The 18,461-nt window shown below is 39.5% G+C and overlaps 1 protein-coding gene across 11 annotated transcripts in view; it reads left to right on the forward strand.

Moving 5' to 3' along the window:
* The window catches only part of NAV3 (neuron navigator 3), a 424,678-nt gene that overhangs the window by 387,522 nt on the left and 18,695 nt on the right, over window positions 1–18,461 (forward strand). For 7 of the 11 annotated variants that reach the window (XM_053405009.1, XM_053405010.1, XM_053405000.1 and 4 more), the window contains 9 exons: window positions 2,958–3,041; window positions 4,951–5,062; window positions 6,543–6,664; window positions 7,199–7,219; window positions 8,377–8,549; window positions 9,851–9,916; window positions 11,745–11,898; window positions 16,430–16,604; window positions 18,296–18,393. In XM_053405009.1, coding sequence (XP_053260984.1) covers window positions 2,958–3,041; window positions 4,951–5,062; window positions 6,543–6,664; window positions 7,199–7,219; window positions 8,377–8,549; window positions 9,851–9,916; window positions 11,745–11,898; window positions 16,430–16,604; window positions 18,296–18,393 — 1,005 coding nt within the window. The remainder of the gene's footprint in view (window positions 1–2,957; window positions 3,042–4,950; window positions 5,063–6,542; window positions 6,665–7,198; window positions 7,220–8,376; window positions 8,550–9,850; window positions 9,917–11,744; window positions 11,899–16,429; window positions 16,605–18,295; window positions 18,394–18,461) is intronic. The other 4 variants (XM_053405006.1, XM_053405007.1, XM_053405004.1 and 1 more) reach the window with 3 other exon arrangements.

Below are 18,461 nucleotides of genomic sequence, written 5' to 3' on the forward strand. Positions count from 1 at the left end.
GGAAGCTTACTGTGGGGGTGGGAGGCGGAGCTGAACTCAAGTTACCTGGACAAAACCAACTTCTGGTATAATTTCCCTAGCTTTAAATGTCATATTTATCTGGATAAAACAATATTCTCCTTTGTTTCTGACAAACATTACTGGGGAACTTAACTATAGGAGGAGGAGAATTATTTGTCAACAAAGTTAACTTGTGCATTTGTACATTCTGATCCACTTTCTTCTCTTCAGATCTGTGACTGTTCAATCCTTTAAGATATTCAAGCTCAAAAATTCATTGTGTAATTTCTGTGTGGTTGCTTTTTGTGTTGCAGTTATATATGGAGTAGCAATAGGTTTCTTCTCTTCAATACTCATATAGTGTAACTTGTGAGGTAGTTGTGTACCCAACTGCAGATTTAGTTACTTTGCTTTTGGGGACATTTATTAACCTACTGTTCAGCCCACAGAGCTTCCCAAAGCAGCTTGAAATGCAGCATAAAGTCAATGAAAACAATATGAACCTAATGTGATGTCTCCCATACAACCCCCATCATCCCTAACTATTGGCCATGCTGGCTGAGGCTGATGGGAATTGTAGTCCAAAGTATTTGGGAACTGCATTGGGAAAGGCTGAAATGAACAGATACTGACAAATTTAAAGCTGAGCAAGAGGCAGAACAGCATTAAAGCCCAAGGTCCAGAAACCCTGGAACTCATTAAAAAGATTTTCACCTGTTGCTGAAAACAAAACAAAATCTATACCATGCAAATATCCCTGAGAAGAAAGTCCAAAAGAGGTTGGACCTGCCATCGCCAACCACATCACCTCTTATGGCAGAGTAATAGAAAATTATAATACCTAGAACATTCTTGCACGGTTAAGTGGTCCACACAGTACCTGGGTTTGACTGATTCCCAAGTTGTTTAGGGCTTTTAAAGTTAAACGAGCTCTGTGAGCCATGCTAAAAAATGGACTTGAAACTAGAGATATGCATGAGATGTGGACAAATCCCAAGCTCAACTTGGGGTTGACTCAGAGTAATTTTGGGCTTGTCTGAGATGAAGCAGGATCTGCACAAGGTAGCTCAGTGCTTTGCTGGCCTTTGATGATCTCTCTCTCTAAAAAAAAAATTGCAAACATCTACTAAAAGTAGTAGGTCTTACTTATTGTAAGGAATAGTGTTAAGATGCGGTGCTGAGGGAAGGGAGATCAAACATCCAAGTGGGAGAGAGCCAGAGATTGGTGCATACTGGCTTATACTTGGAACCAGTGTAATTATTTCAGAATTGATGAACCATAGTTCTGGTCCCATGTAGTAACCTTGCCACTATACTTTGACGCAACCATGGTTTCCAAACAGACTGGGCTCTCCAACAAAGTGGAGACTTCATATTCCTGGATATGCCTTGAGTGTTTGGTTCACATTATTTTCATGGTATAAAGAGGTGAGGCACCTGATGGCTTTTCCAGTAGGTATTATGGGACCAGGTATATTTCTCTGTTCACAGAATAATCCCCAATTAGGTTTTATTCATTGAAAAGCATTCAGTTTTAATAACAGCAGCACAGGAAGTGGATTCGGATGGTCATAATACATAAGACTGCTATCATATAGTTTCCTGCCTAGTATGTTCACTTGCCTTAAGAGGACCTTTCCCTTAGCCTCAAAATGCTTGTTAGTTGTCAGTGAAAATAAAATTCTCATGTTATGTTACCTTCTTCTGAGCGGACTTTTTCAACCCGACTCGTGCATATTTAAAGCAAGCAAACAGAAGCATAGCCAGTCTTCTTCCTGCTGTGAGACTATATTAATATTTCACACTATGATTGTTTTCTATATCTGAGGGGGTTTTCGTACTTCTTGTGCTATCAAATTCAACACCCCACCACCACTTTAAAATGCTTTATTAGTTTGGAAAGTGCGTACAAAATATATTTAGCCAGTAACCAAACATAAAAATAGACACATGTATCCCTTCTGCACACAATTATTGGTTCTTTTAAACTGGCTTACTGAATAAAGCAAAAGGGGTGGGGGGAAGTCTTCTGAATGCACATTTTAAAGGAAGGACAAAATGGGTAAGCAACAGCAGAGGATACATTTTGAATTGGATTAGTTGGTGATTAAGTTACTGTTATTGTAATTATTAAATACACACTTTAGGCAGAACCATGACATTCCCTCTCTCCCCCACCCCAAAATTTACTGGGCTATGTGGCTCATAAAAATGCACTGAGGTAACCCTTTAAAGCGTTTCATGTGAATGTTTCATGCTGGCAGTTGTGCACCCCTGGCAGTTTCTATTTTCATCTTTTCCCCTCTCTCTTTAAACTTTTTGCTGTGCCTGGGGTGGCAAAAGTTGAATTTTGTGAACTTCGGAATGCTTGAAAGATGGTTTTAAAAGATTCCAGAAAGCATGGGTGCTGCCCTACTCTTAATAGGACGGGGAGAGGGACTTTCCAAGAAATTCACTCAACAAATCTTTCAACAGTTCTGGGTGCTCCTTTAGGCACCCAAAAACTGGAAACACTGAACTTTTGGCAGACCTCTAGTTTGGAGTAGAACACAATCAAGTACAGTGCTTCCGTATTTAAGGGTTGCTATTCTATAGCAAGTCCAGGTGAAACATGCTCTTGTTAAAGAATGCCCAAATAACAGTACTGGGCAAAGCATCACAACTTTACAATTGATCTGGTATTGCCACAAAGCCACAGAATTCTACAAAGAAACTGGAATTGACACTGTACTATGGACAGCTGGGAGTAGTGTCTGCCTCGTGCAGATAGGAAAGTGCAAGGAGGTTGGAGAACGATTAGAAATTTAAATAGAAGTAACTTTTGATGGTGATGGTCATGTAGGGTTGTGTGTTTTTTAAAGCAGAAGTACATTCAAGCATATTGTATAGATTTTGTATAGTGCATTTGAAACCTATTGACATTTGACTGACTCCCCACCACCCCATCTTCTTCACAGGCCCATCTCGTAGCAGCTTTTGAAAAGAGCTTAGGAAATATGACGGGCCGGCTGCAAAGCCTAACAATGACAGCTGAACAAAAGGTATGTTAGAAACAGCAGGTGCTTTAATGTGGAAAACCGTTCTTGGTTTATATTAAAGTTTGTATTGAAGGCTGAATGAAAAGACAGCTGTAAGAATAAACAGGCAGGTGCATCAATTTTATTTTTTTATGACTATCGATGCTTCATGAAAGCGCAATAAGAATAACATTGCACACCATCAGATTTAGCCAAGCTATATCAGAGGGCAGTGTGATGATAAAATCTTTCATTTCCAGATTTTAATTAAAACATTTGTGACTCTGAATTTAATCTGTATTGAAAGATTAAGCAACAAAAGGTGGTCATAAACCAAGTGGAGTGCTTGTTCCAGTCTGCCAGCATTGTCAAAACGCTAAATATTAGACAGAAGAGATATTGCAAAGATAGAAAAACAAGCCAATAGCAAGTGTTATCTTGGAGCAGCTGGGGCTGGATTTGGTTTTGACTTTGCTTGTTTTGCAATACTTTTAAATCAGGGTTGGGAAACTGGATCTGGCTGATGGACCAAGTCCTCATCTCCTTAGGCCCCTCCTGTCTGTCAATCATTTGCTGTCACAATGAAATCTGATTATCCATTTTAGCCCACAAGGTTTGAAAACAAATTATGAGGGCAAAAAAAATGTGTGGACAATGCTTTCCTAATGCTGAATATGATTTTATACCATTTGGACAGAAACATCAAAGCTACAGGTTGCAGAAAAGAATTGGCAGGGTCCTCCATTGAAAAGTGCAGAAGGATGAATGAATGCTGCTCAAATTGATGGTTTAATGATGGGTAGAATGTTTATGTGTATGAGATTATATATCTTTTCCCTTAATTTATGATTTTAATGATGTATTTATTTAGTCCTGGGACCATTTGTTGAGGAGCAGGTTATTAATACTGTAAACAAAATAACTGGAAAATGAAAGCAAAAGCAAAGGCAAAATAACTTTTCCTTGCACACCGTTTGTTTCCAATTAAGACATGTGCGAGGATCAAGTTCATTAGCTTCTCTTGTGCTGCGACTACGTACTCAATTTGGCTGCTCCTGTAGGGATAGGTTATTTCAGGCTTGTAGGATCTATTTTGTCTGCTAGTAGATCCCTAGAGTCCATCAAGTAGGACCAGCTGGAGAGAAAAGTGGCTGGGGAAGAAGTCAGGTGCAAAGTAGCAGCTTGGTAGTAATACCAAGAGGGTGGTGGCAATACCAGTTACTTCCTGCAAATTGTACATTGAGATAACCCATGTCTATACAAGTGCAGATCTACACCAAAGTTACTACAGACCAGGGATCTACTACAAATCCATCTTCTGCCTAAGGACACACAAGTGAACCACTGTAGTAATAATAATAATTTCTCAAAAGGAATTTCTTCCAGTTTGATCTTTTCATCTTCTAAAAAGCTTCAGGCTTCCTTTCTCAAAGAGATTATCGCACTGGCACTGACTTCAATAAGCTTTCCCAGACATTTGAGCATATAAGCTTTTCTTTTTCTTCTTCCATGTTGCTGCTAAGGTCAAATTCCTTCAGTAGCTTTAATCCTCATTATATAAAATGAGAACTAGAAACAGAGATGTTAAATGCAGTTTAAATTAAAACTGTGCATTACACTTGTTAAAACCATTCCCTACCAAGTGAAAAGATGAGTTACATTGCTTCATTTCATAAGAAATGGAATACATTTTAATAGATGTTTGTATTTTTTTCTTCAAAATTCTTGGTATTCAGTATTTTATAGAGATAAATAGCTTCTAACCTGATGGTTCTGACATACTGTATTAGCTGAGTTGAAATGCATACATAATGCCTAGTTTTCACCTGAATTTCACCCAAATTACAATGCTAAAAGTGCATTTTGACCCCAGTGGGGGGTGGAAACCATAGTTACTCTGATACTTTTGTGACTTTTTCTACTGTTCCCAAAGGAATCGGAACTTATAGAACTACGAGAAACCATTGAAATGCTGAAAGCCCAGAACTCAGCTGCGCAGGCTGCTATTCAAGGAGCTTTGAATGGCCCAGACCACACTCATAAAGGTATGGATTGCTGCTGTTTTTTCACTGGGAACTCATTTTTGTCCCAAAGAAGTGCCAAGCTACTGGCTTTCTGTTGTTCGGAAGAATAGCCTCTCTCTCAAGTTTTGATCTAGTTGTATTTGTGGTGTTTCCACTAGTGCTATGTGCCAAATCCTGTCCTCCAGTTTCTTGAAACATTTCTTCCTCTGCAAAGCAATATTCCATTTTTCTCCCTCTTTCCCAGAGTACTTTAGAATTCATTCTTTGGTTGGTGCAGGGTTGAGCTTACTCTATTGCTGCAAGGTGGCCATGGGTGGTGTGTATTTTTTTCTTTCCATTCAACTTCTATCCAGCACTCTGAAGTCTGCCTGGTTGCCTGCCCTTGCTAATCTGAAAAGACCTCAGGGGAGTCCACTAAGCTTTAATTGAAGCATGGTAGCCTGAGAGTCTGGCTACCAAGTACTTAAGATTGGTACACCTATCTCTTTAATAATAAAAAATACTGCACTTAAAAGGAATGAACAGCTATCAGACGCAAAGTAGGCAGCCTCCCCACCTTCCCATACTTACAGGAAAGCCCAGCTGCTGAGGATGTCATGGGGTTTTCAGGAAACCTGGGCACCCAGGAAGGCTGCAGAGTGCAGATCACTGGAGAGACGATTGGTACAGTGAAATAAAGGACACTCACAGCAGCCCCCCTTGGCCACCTTGAAAGTAAGGTAAGCTCAAAAAAATAAATAAATCCCACTGTTGAAAACTGCACTGAAAATTCCCCTCCCCTTTTGACAGTATTCTTATGCAGTTTCTTTTGTTATTAATTGGCGGAGAATGGGTGAAAAACACGTAGGATAAATTTTTAGTCACAACAATACAAGCACAACACGTAGGCTAATAGTTATTAGAGAATTTTCAGGACAGAACTAGTTTCCACAGCTGGAAAACTTCCATGTGTCATTTATACACCACAGAATTATTTGACTTCTCTTGAGGAATTAGTCACTGGCTAAGGCTTGATAACCCCTTTAATGCTCTTCTGCATGTGCACCTTGTGCATAGCAGTGGGAAAAAGTTCCAGCCAAAATAAATTAGTTTTAAGTCATACAGTCATACCTTGGAAGTCTAACAGAATCCAATCTGGAAGTCCAACTTCTGAAACGTTCAAAAACCAAAGCGCGACTTCCAGTTGGCTGCAGGAGCTTCCTGCACTCAAGCGGAAGCTGTGTCGGATGTTTGGCTTCCGAAAAACATTTGCAAACCGGAACACTCACTTCCGGGTTTGCGGCGTTCGGGAGCCGATGTGTTCGGAAGCCAAGCTGTTTGACAACGAAGGTACCACTGTACTGCTATGTTCTTTCCACAATTCACAATTACAGATTGAACAATAAGTATAAGAATGTTTTCATGGAAATAGTTCTTCTGCTTTTGGAAGAACTTCTGTGTTGCTTAGAAAAGGGGGGGTCCCTTGGGAATTAAGGCACTTATTATTATTATTATATTATAGATCTGCGAATAAGGCGGCAACATTCCTCCGAAAGTGTTTCCAGCATCAACAGTGGCACCAGCCATTCAAGCATGGGCAGTGGTAATGATGCTGATTCAAAGAAAAAGAAAAAGAAAAACTGGGTAAGTGCTCTAGAGATTTTAATGTATTGAATAGACTTTTATATGGCTTCCTTCTTCATAGATAACACAACGGCGCATACAAATAACCCTTATAGTGGTGCCCTTCTGTATAATTAGCTGTTGATAATGCTGTGGCTAGATAAATATGGATTTGTTTGCACCTAGTGAGGTATGAGCATTGGCAAACAAAATATATTTAGATCGATGTGTAAGCATGTGAAAGCTTAGATAGATAGATAGATAGATAGATAGATAGATAGATATAGTTTTCTCACTCATTCTATAAAATAGGTCAACTGTCTGGAATGCTTTAGAAAGAAAGCCAATGAAAATGTTTTAAAGATGGATAAATATAAAGTATTTAATTTGAGAAGAACATACACCTATCACAAGGGCTTCAGATTTTAGTGAAATAATGGTGAATTTACTTTTCTTGTTTAAAATATGTTTATTACGCAGGTAATATTTTAAAAATACTGATTCCAACTTCATTCCCTTGATTTGTAATTGCACACTCTTTCATGTTTCTGCAAGGTGAACTCTAGAGGAAGTGAGGTGAATATAAATCCCTGGAAAATTTGGCATGCATCTCAAAGACCTCTATCTTGGCATGATTGCTATTCATTTTGGCAGTAGGCTTTTGTACCCTTCTAAAACAAATTATTCTTTATGTCTCCTTAGTTTTTTCTCTATTCATTTTACCTCCAACTTTGAAATCTAGAAAGGGGGAGTGTCGCCAAAATCCATTTCTTTCTTATTAGAACTCATAAAGTAGAATGAATATAAATTATGGTAACTCAATCAGTACTTACACTCCCTGCTCTTGAACTAATATTCATAGAACAAAGTGATTATGTGCTCCAATGTTTAGTAGAAGAAACATTTGGGTAATCAAAGTAACTATTTGGGGAAGGGTGGGAACACACTTTCCCCCCCTGTATTAATAACTTGTGTGTTCGTAAGATGTTTTTGACAACTCAAAAATAACTGCATAGTGCTCATTGCATCCATAACGTTTGCCATCTCTACTCCTGAAATAAATGGCTCTTTGGCTATTCTGTCCCTTTCAATAATGGATAAAAAACTTCTAGAGCAAAAAAAGCAAAAAAAAAGCAGTGCTTATGCATATGAACTTGCTTCTTTAAAACAGAACTGCAGCAAATACCTCCTCTTTCCCCAACCCTTTCAGCTTCTTGTCAGCAAAAAGGCAAGCATCATATAACAGCTTAAAATATGCTTATTTCTGATCCATGCTACTGTAGAAATAATAGGGTCAAACTTTAAAGAAAAAAAACAATTTTGTATAAATGATGCACAAAATCACATTGATTGGAATGTCTTCTGAAAGTCAACAATTTTTAAACAATGTGGCTATTTAAGACCAGTCACCTTAATGGGAATGTCAGAGGAATGGGATTTCCACAGGAGGTGTAGGGTTTTAAATGAGCATCTGTTTAGCTGTACCACTTGATCCTGTACCTTTTCCATAGCGTTCAATGTTTGCGCTGTGCTCACTTGATTTTTAAAAAAGCACTCTATTGTGTTCTTAAAGATACTGTGTTGCACATGTTAATACCCTGCTTAATCTATACACTTAACCACAGGCAGTGGCTAGATTAGCATCTGCAAACTAACTTTTCAACAAAACGTAAAGTGAACCAAATGACCAGAGATAATCCAAATAAATCTTAATTTTCTTTCTTCTTTCCTAGCTAAGAAGTTCATTCAAACAGGCCTTTGGGAAGAAGAAGTCCACAAAGCCTCCTTCCTCACATTCTGATATAGAAGAAGTCACAGATTCATCTCTTCCATCCTCACCCAAGTTACTCCACAGTTCCGGAGATTGTGGGTCTACATCAATAAAGCCATCCCAATCGGCATCCGCGTATGTTTTCCATCTTTCTTAGAGAACAGCCATTTGTTAAAGAAGCAATCTTCAAAATAGTGATTGGTATTTCAGAAATACTGCCTCTGAACTTTCAATTCTGTACTTCCAGTAATTGTTGCCTCTCAACCACTCTCTCGGTTAAGACCTTAATTTGCTGTTTAGAAAATTATCCCCTGGAAAATGTTACTTATCATCCTGTGCGTAGCTGTATTCAAACTGCACAGAGAGGAACTTCCATTGCTTTTCCACTTCATGTTACCTTGAAAAAAGCATTGATCTTGCATTCTTTTCCTTTCCATGTTTTCTTGGTGAGGGGAGACATACCTGGCTCATGACTGTTCCCTGCCGTTCTCCTTTCCTGCCCCCAAGGCACCTCTGATATATATATATATATATATATATATATATATATATATATATATATATTTGTGACAGAGCCCATTTCATCCAATGCATAAAGTGTCCTTGGATGTTATACATACATACAAACAAATAAATTATATATATGAACACACACAAACATAAAAAGAGGAGAGGTCAAGGGCACAACAATTCAAGAGAAGACGTGTCACATTACTGTACAAAATACACGAGGAAACAAGCTCAAGGCAACAGGGTAGAAGATGAAATCAGAGAGCATGTCTTCCAGTCCAAACAATTAATGAACTAGCAAAACAAGAAGACCCATGTCAAAAAATATTTAAGCACTTCCTGTAGTGAGCCAGCTCATTCTTTATCAAGTTTCATTGTTACCACCACAGAATGCACATGCCTATTCTTGTTAGATGCTTGCAATTCCAATTAGCTAAGGTTTTGATAGTCAAGTTACATCCTAAAGTCACAGCCAATAGTGCTTGCTGCTTGCAGGGTGTTCTATGGCTTGGCCAGTCAAAATATAATATATTCTCAAAAATATTATTGCATCTAAACATCTGCTTTCCTAAATGATGTGTCTGGTTTTGCCTCTTAGTCCTCAAGTTAAGCATTTTAAAATGAGACTGGAGCAGACTGGAGCGCATTGTCCGTCTTTTTATTTGCAGTCTGCCTATGTATTTGGCTTGATAGTACTTGGGATAAATGAAATCTATGTAAGCTTTGGCATATTTTGCTTCTTTGATTTATCATTCCATTCACACCTTCCACACACACAAAAAAATCATTGTATTTTCATTCTGCTGTGTAGTGTGCTCTTTTTGTTTTTTTTAGTTTGTTTCTTCCTTGGACCTGATCTCATTTTCTAAACCATTTCCTTTACTTTCTGTCACTTGCATCTGTCTGTCTATTGCGTGTATATGCAGGTCATTCCAAATCTGGGCTCCAAAGAAAAGGCAAAACGGTCACGTGATCTACAAACATAGATCCCGGTAAACTGGCATGTGGGGCTTGGAATTACATGTCTAAGAACTAGACTGAAGTGGCCCATTTGCCCTATCAATAGGCATTTGTAGTCATTCCATGAAAAATATAAAACACTATAACCCTATCATACTGGATGTACACGAACATGTAATAATGTATGAGTGGGTGGGGGGCCTGTAGCCCGCATCAGCTCCAGCATGGCTAGAGGTCAGGAATGATTGTCTGGTGGAGAGCCATAGGATGCACATCCTTGATATCTAATATGTGGTACTGAAAAATGTGAGCAGTGTAGATAGATACTTTTCTAGCTTAGCACAGCTGTCACCCCAAGGACATGTTTCTATATGTTCATCTATGGAAAAAATGGCGTATTTAAAAACTGAATTATCTTAATATGTCTCTCACATGGTTTCAGAAAAGGGGGCATGATCAAGATTCACATTTTGCAACATGCTTTTTTTTTTTTCATTTGCTTGTGGAAAACTCTGCAGTGTATGGAAGAGAATAGGGTGCCTCTTTGCCACTGAGCTATTGGATTGTGATTATATCCTCTTTCATAGCAAAAGAAAATAGCATCAAGGCTGAGTAGAGTAGCGAACGTTGATTTTAAAAAATGTATCAATCTGTCTCCACAAATAAGTTGTTTTGCCTTTGCAGTTAGTCAGGAAAAATATTTATATTGATAATATCATCTGTTCTGCACCTTAGTACATATTTCTCTCAAATGTGGAAATTGTAAGGGAATGTGACACCACAGTTGACTATGCAGCCATGTGGAAACCATTGCTCCTGCAATGATCTGGGACAAGCAATGAACATCCCTGGTTTCTCTCTTTGCTGATGGAGAGCCCGCATGATGGGACTGTTCCATATGATAAGTTCCCTCTTTGTGGCTTTCACTATGTGGAATCACTGTCAAAGAGAAGCATTTCTCAGTAGTCTTCACAAGACTGTTTCCTATGTTCCAGCAGCTGCGTGAAGACTGCTGAGAAACTCTTCCCTTAGGGGAAGTGATTACTTGCACTTTTGAAATACTGATCATAGATCAAATTCCATAGCATTTGTTACACCAGCCATCACCTTAAATATAATAATATAGGGCTAGCCAATATGGTGCCGTCCAAATGTTGTTACTATAATAACTCCCATCATTCCTTATCTTTAGCCCTGTTGTCTGGGGCTAATATGGAACTTGTAGCACAGCATCTGGAGGGTGCCATGTTTGCCAACCTTGCCATAATATATCAATGGAAATGGTTCCCATATTCAGCTAGAAGTCAGGAGTTGAGTAGTCAAGTAACAGCTACCAGATGTAGAATAATGAAGACAATAACAATGTGTGGGTAAAGCAGCCCTATAGTTTTGCATTATACTTTACAGAGAACATTGCAAAGCTAAACTAACTTCATTTCAGCTCCAATACTTTAATTTTAATCACTGCTATTTTGGAAGATAGTTAACAATTGCATTGCTTTCATGAAACGTTAAATAAAGCTGCTACTGTTTTGGCAAATAAAGAACAGCCCTTTTCTACTTTGGGAGGAGTGAAATAACCATGCATAATAATTACACTTTGTACAAAAAGAAAATGTTAGAACTACTTAGGAAAGCTATAAAGGCAAGCTTATAATTTTATCTGGACATTTTTTCCCCTTTTCATGTTTTTAAATTGAACCCATTCATGTAGTTTTGATGAAATTCTCCGTCCTGCTCCTAGAGAGCTACCAGCAGCAACCCTTTTTCTGTTCTTTGATACAGAATAATAGCACGTTGCCTTCAGAAGCGAGCGTTCCTTTAATCTTCTGCCTCTCTACCTTTTCCAATTCTTTTTAGGATCTGCGAATGCACAGAGGCAGAGGCTGAAATAATTCTGCAGCTGAAAAATGAGCTCAGGGAAAAAGAGCTCAAGTTAACAGACATCCGTCTTGAGGCCCTCAGCTCAGCACACCATCTTGACCAGATTCGGGAAGCCATGAACCGCATGCAGGTCGGCATTACTCACAAAAGCCATTTCCTCAAATCCCTGCTGCAGTCATCATGGGCTGAACAGAGGCATGGAATGGGATCAATAGAAATAATGTAGCTGAGATTTTAGTGGGATTGAAAAATAATGTAATAAGTAACCGAATTAGACCATTAGATTTATGCCTCTCTCTAAAAGGTACTATTTTGCTTAGTGTCCCTGTCTCAGTTATTGGCAGTGATCCCCTATAATTGTCTTTTCCACTGCAAAATGCTAGTAAGAGATAACCTACTCAGAAAAGAATCTGAGAGGCTTCTGTAGCTTTAGAAGAGTGTTTGCTGCTTCAGTAAGAATTACATCAAATTTTCAGGTCTTCATTTGCCTCTTAATTCCTTGGTCCTACCATTTCCCATTTTGCTATTTTACTCTGTAACATTTTTTTTCTAGTGGTCAAGCTTCCAAGCTCGTAAACAGAGTCACAAAGTCTAGGGCATGGGTAGGCAAACTAAGGCCCAAGGGCCAGATGCGGCCCAATTGCCTTCTCAATCTGGCCCGTGGACGGTCCAGGAATAGTGTGTTTTTACTTGAGTAGAATGTGTCCTTTTATTTAAAATGCATCTTTGGGTTATTTGTTGGGCATAGGAATTCATTCATCTCCCCCCCCCCAATAAATAAATATATAGTCCACCCCCCCCACAAGGTCTGAGGGACAGTGGACTGGCCCCCTGCTGAAAAAGTTTGCTGACTCCTGGTCTAGGAGATGCAAATGGTCATCCTCTACAGGGGTTGATAAAATGAACTAGCTGCTACACTGTTTCCCCAACATTTTCCCCTGTGGAGTCATGCAAGGAAATTAAGACCCAATTCCTGACACTAGAGATATATTTCTTTGAACTCAGCAGAGCTTGTAAGTAATTATATGTGTGCACCCAGTCCCTGAGTATTAAAATCAAATAGGCAGCTTTGTTTTACTTGAAGATGTTGGTTGCTATTAATGTTATGCTTCTGACAAAGAAACTTCAATCTTCTCTTTATTGCTTCACCTATCGTGCATTTTAGAGCATTTGCTGTGATTGCAGCAATATGGTTAAAGTGTCAAATTAAAGCACCCTGTACAAAGTTTTGCTGAAAAATTAGTGTGACCCAGGAGTGGATAATTGGTTGCCTTCAAGACTACAGTTCCCATCAACCCAAACAGCTTGGCCAGGAATGATGGGAGTTGTAGTTTAGCAACATCTGGAAGGCTATAGATTGGTCACTGCTGATTTATCCCAATGAAAGGACAAAAAACAAACCAGTTGATTGGTGAGCTAAGCTGTTGTGATGCTGCAGAACTGTAGGTTTCTGGCTGTTGTGTTTTTAAATGAGTACGTGCAAGTTGTAAAAATGGTCGCATGAAACACATTAGGAACCTCAATGGGAGGAAAGGACACAATGCTGATTAGAATGCTAACGCCTAAGAGGAGGGTCAGACTGATCCATTTGTAAGTCATGGCACAGGTGACAGGAAGAGCTTGATAGCAGTAAAATAAGCAAGAGACTAATTTGGCTGGTAAACAGAAACCGGAAGCAGTGACTAGTTTGGCTTGAAGACAGAGGTCCATTATATTTTACACATACCAAGTTTATATTTGTTAATAATATTATTAGGTGTGGTTGGCATGCTGCATCTTCTGCTTTCCCCATCATGAAACTGCCTCCTGAATACTTGGATTATTTTGGGGTGGCAGATTTTCCCCATAATATTTGGAACGGTTGCATTGTGTTTGTAAAGGACACGCTGTTTCAAGGTGTCGTTTGTCCAGCCAAGCAGACAAGGGATGCCAAAATGTCTGAGTGAATTGGAGGCAAGCTAGATATGACTTTAAAAGTGCCTTGCATTTAATGTGCAGGTTTTAAAAATGCAAATAACATCAGTTTGGTGTGGGTGAGTGTTTTAATACTGGACTAGAGTAGGCAGGAATGGGGAATTTAACTCTTTCCCCCTCTGTTGCTGTTGTCTTCTCTTTTGCATTAAGAAGACATCTCCCATGGTCACCAGTGGTTTTCTTTATTGTGTTGCATATTTAATTGTGTTTTGTTTCGCTTTGTTTTATTCTGTGAGCCACTTTGAGGGGGCTGTGGCTTGAAAGGTGGATTAAAAATCCACATATAATAAAACTGGGGCATTTTAACTGTTCACCATTGCCTGATTCTTTATCTTAAACATTTTTTTCCAACCTGCCACTATAATGTAAGGACACATTTAGTGTTTGGCTTGCAACCCCAACAGAACTGAGCAGTTCTGTTCAGATCAAAAAGACAGCAAGCTATGGATCATATAATAAGCAATGGCATATAAACCAGGAAGGCGAAGCGGAGGTGTTGTGGGCCTTCACAAACAGCAGCAAAGATTCTAATACTAGGCGAAGCAAAACCGTCAGAAACAGTTTCAGCAACTTCCTTTGAAATGCTGTCAAGGGACACATGGTATGTTTTTCAAAGCTACATCAACAATAAGATAATGCAATGTTGCTATAGAACAGGGTTGAGTTTTAATAACTTTGGAGGGGAGTGATCACTTAGGAATCTAGGAAGTTGCCTAGCACACAGGATATGTTTATTTGTGTATGTCTGTGTGTATAATCTCAAACACACAGGCACACAGCACCCTTCCTAAACTGATCAATATACATTAGCTGGGGGTGTGGTTATCATCCAGTACCGTGTCCACTTTCTTCTCTGCTGCTGTCATCAAAATTGAGAGAGTCTTGGAGGACCACTAAACTGGACCTTACTTTGTGGATTTCTTCCATTTCCCCAAAACTATTGCAAGGCGTTGTGCAATTTTGTAGCAAATTTAACAGTCACCATAGCAATCTGGTGCTTGGCAGTGCTGCAATTCTCCAACTGCTTAATTAGCTCTTTGCTTAATTGACCCTTTAATTTTGCTTAGCTGTCATTTTCAGTCCTCCACATCCTATTTTTACTTCCTCTTAACTTTGAAAATGTTAATGCAGGGTTTTTGTAAAAGGCTAGAGCATCAGCATACAGCTTAATCAGAAATTTGGACTTCCTTGTTTTTAGTTTGGTCTGAGGAATTCACAACTACCTGTGTTTCTGAAATATACTTGGAGTCGAGAGTGGATTTCATGCTTTTTATTCAGCCCATAGTGGCAAGGAGGAATGAAAGTTCCCCCAAAATATCTGCTTTATATACATTATTTACACAATGGGCTGCACGTGATTGGCTAATTCCAGGATTCTCCTATAGGCCAATCAGTTTGGGGATTCACTTCCAGCTGGAGCTGGATTGGGTGGCTCCTGCGGACCAATCATACTGCTGCATTGTTCTAGGACCAATCAGACTGCTGCATTCTGAATCCTATTCAACTCAGTACATAACAGTTTCCATGCTATTGTTGTACATTTGGTAATCACTCAACACTGCATAAGATTTAACTAAGAATATGACATTCCTTAGGCATCTTGGCTCTTTTATTACTGACTGTGAAACATCCCCAATCACAAGAACAGCCAAATGTATACAGCAATTCTCCTCTTTAAAGATGTTTTCCATGCCCAGACAATGGATCTGGCCCTCCTGTTCCCTACCATGTGATTAACGGCATGAGTGAATGCCTGAAAAGGGCGTATTTGTGTTTTGATCCAGAGATACTTGTCCATTACTGTACAGTGGTACCTTGGGTTAAGAACTTAATTCGTTCCGGAGATCCATTCTTAACCTGAAACTGTTCTTAACCTGAGGTACCACTTTAGCTAATGGGGCCTCCCGCTGCCACCGCACGATTTCTGTTCTCATCCTGAGGTATAGTTCTTAACCTGAGGTACTCTTTCTGGGTTAGCAGAGTCTGTAACCTGTAGTGCCTGTAACCCGAGGTGTCTGTAACCCAAGCTGTATTGTGAAATTGCCCATGTAGTAGTAGGAATAGAATTCTAAAACATACATCATAGAGATCTAGAAATGGTTAATTTCAATGTTCCAGTGTGTGTGTGTGGTGGCAAAATATGATATGTCATGTTTTTAAATGAGCATGTATGAATCAACACTTATCTCCCAGCGTGCAGAAAACTGACGAAGCCTTTGTCTGCAATATGTTGAACTTGATTTTGTGCCATTGTAGCACTATTCTGGCCTGCCATGCTACACTGCTGATGCTGGTCTTGCATTTACTGCAGTATTAATAGACTCTGACAGCCAGGAGACCTTTGGAATATGGGTACAGTGCAAATGTGAAGTACATGTGCATATGTGTTCATTTAAACTGCCACCTAGATGCAGCCTAACTTGAGTTTTCGGGATCTGATTTCATATTGTCTATTTGCCATGGAATTAGAGAGGTAAAATTTTATAGTGCACGCAATAGTTTTGTGGCATGTTCCAAAGATGAGAACAACTTAAAGTTCCAGTGGATGTACCATACCATAGAAAATGCTGCATTGCCGATAAGTAGTTTTCTAGCTAACAAATTATGCATATGCATAATGCACCCAGCGGTATTAAATGCCCCGTTCCTCACCTTAAAATGTTTATTTCTTGTGTTTTAAATGCTAGAATGAGATTGAGATATTGAAAGCCGAAAATGATCGCTTGAAGGCAGAGACTGGAAACACTGCAAAGCCAGGCCGGCCATGCTCAGAGTCCTCAAGCAGCACATCCTCCTCCTCTTCACGACAATCTTTAGGTCTCTCTCTGAATAACTTGAACATCACTGATTCAGTGACATCAGGTAAATACATGTTGTTATTGTTTTAATTTGCCCTACCAGATCAGTTCAAGTGCCCTACCAGATCATTTTGCTTGCATGTGCACATGCAGTTCTTGTCAAACTGTAGAGAAATCTAGTTAATCCTAAATTTTGAAAGCTGTTCACTATTTATCTATTTATTTGTTTGTTTTATTAAATTTGTACACCACCCTTCATCTGAAGATCTCAGGGTGATTGACAACATAAAAATACAAAATAAAAACACAAAATGCATGATAAGAACAAGAACAAAACACAAACCCATAAACCCCCTCTCCCAAACTACCAGTGTGCTGGGCTAATATGGTAACACCCAGGTGGGAGATAATGAGTTCTGGGAGACAGTGTCATCTGCTCCTGGAGACAACTTGAGAATATTCTCTACCACTTGTTTGTAAAACCACCTTGGGCACTTGGCAGAAAGGTGGTATTTAAATGCATTTTTTTTTAAAAAAATGGTGCCTAGGAAAAGGATATGCAGTGCACTTAGTATACATATTTACATTTGCCAATATTTGTAATTGTGGCGCTGTGGGTAAAAGCCTCAGCGCCTAGGGCTTGCCGATCGAAAGGTCGGCAGTTCGAATCCCCGTGGCGGGGTGCGCTCCCGTTGCTCGGTCCCAGCGCCTGCCAACCTAGCAGTTCGAAAGCACGTCAAAGTGCAAGTAGATAAATAGGGACCGCTTACTAGCGGGAAGGTAAACGGCGTTTCCGTGTGCGGCTCTGGCTCGCCAGAGCAGCGATGTCACGCTGGCCACGTGACCCGGAAGTGTCTCCGGACAGCGCTGGCCCCCGGCCTCTTAAGTGAGATGGGCGCACAACCCTAGAGTCTGTCAAGACTGGCCCGTACGGGCAGGGGTACCTTTACCTTTTACTTTTGGTGTTTTATTGTTCAGTTCTGGCAAATGTTAAAATAAAGGCTTGTCACTAGCCCTGCAGGTTCTTCTACCACCAGTTGTTTTCTGCCATGTCTGAGACTTTAAAGGGCGACAGCAGCACAGGGTTGACTCCAAGGCTTCAGAATCTTTGGCGGGTGACCTTGGAGTCAACCCCCAAAATAGTCTCTTATTTAAAGTCGCAGGTGATGCATTGGAGTTTCATACTTGCAGGAAAACCCTAGATTCAGCGAATGGAATGGAACAGGCACCATCTGTTTTTATATCTTAAAAAGTATAGATGTTCTGAAGTATAAAAAGCAACCCTCTGGCCCTTGTAGAACCCAGGATACAAGGCATTTGTTTTGTGAGAAACTTAACCTGCTCCCACCTCTGCCTGATTTTAGCAATGACTCAGATTGAGGGAAGCAACTCAAACCAATAAGACAGAGAGAAGTCTAAAGTGTCACACCCATTGTCCAGAAAAGGAACATCTTGGTTCATTTTTAAGCCTTTTGTTTTGGTCTTTCCTTTTGGAGAAGTGATTGCTGCCCCACAGAAAATATTTCTGATATACGAGATTTTAGTGTAACCCCGATTGGGCAGTAGTGTATCAATCCCAAAACATTATGCATTGCTTTTGCCAAAAGATTAAAGGAGTAGTGGCAGTTGGTATATATATTGGGCTTATATTTTTTTTAAAGTACACTTTAGAATTACAAATAAAATCAAATGGGTCTCTTTTGCCAAGCTAAGTAAATTTTAAAAGGGTGTTTTTATTTGTTTCTTGCTTGTTAGATATTTTACTTGAAGATGTTACAGATGGAACTCTCCATAAAGAAGGCCAGAATGTTAAAATTATAGTCACAATAAACAAGGGCTATGGTCGATCCAAGGTACTTTGACTTCCAGGTTTTATTGCTGTGTTCATCATCATAATTGTCCTTATGTTTCTGCTGTTACA

This window comes from Podarcis raffonei, chromosome 10 (genome assembly GCF_027172205.1).
Source record: "Podarcis raffonei isolate rPodRaf1 chromosome 10, rPodRaf1.pri, whole genome shotgun sequence".
NCBI lineage: Eukaryota > Metazoa > Chordata > Lepidosauria > Squamata > Lacertidae > Podarcis > Podarcis raffonei.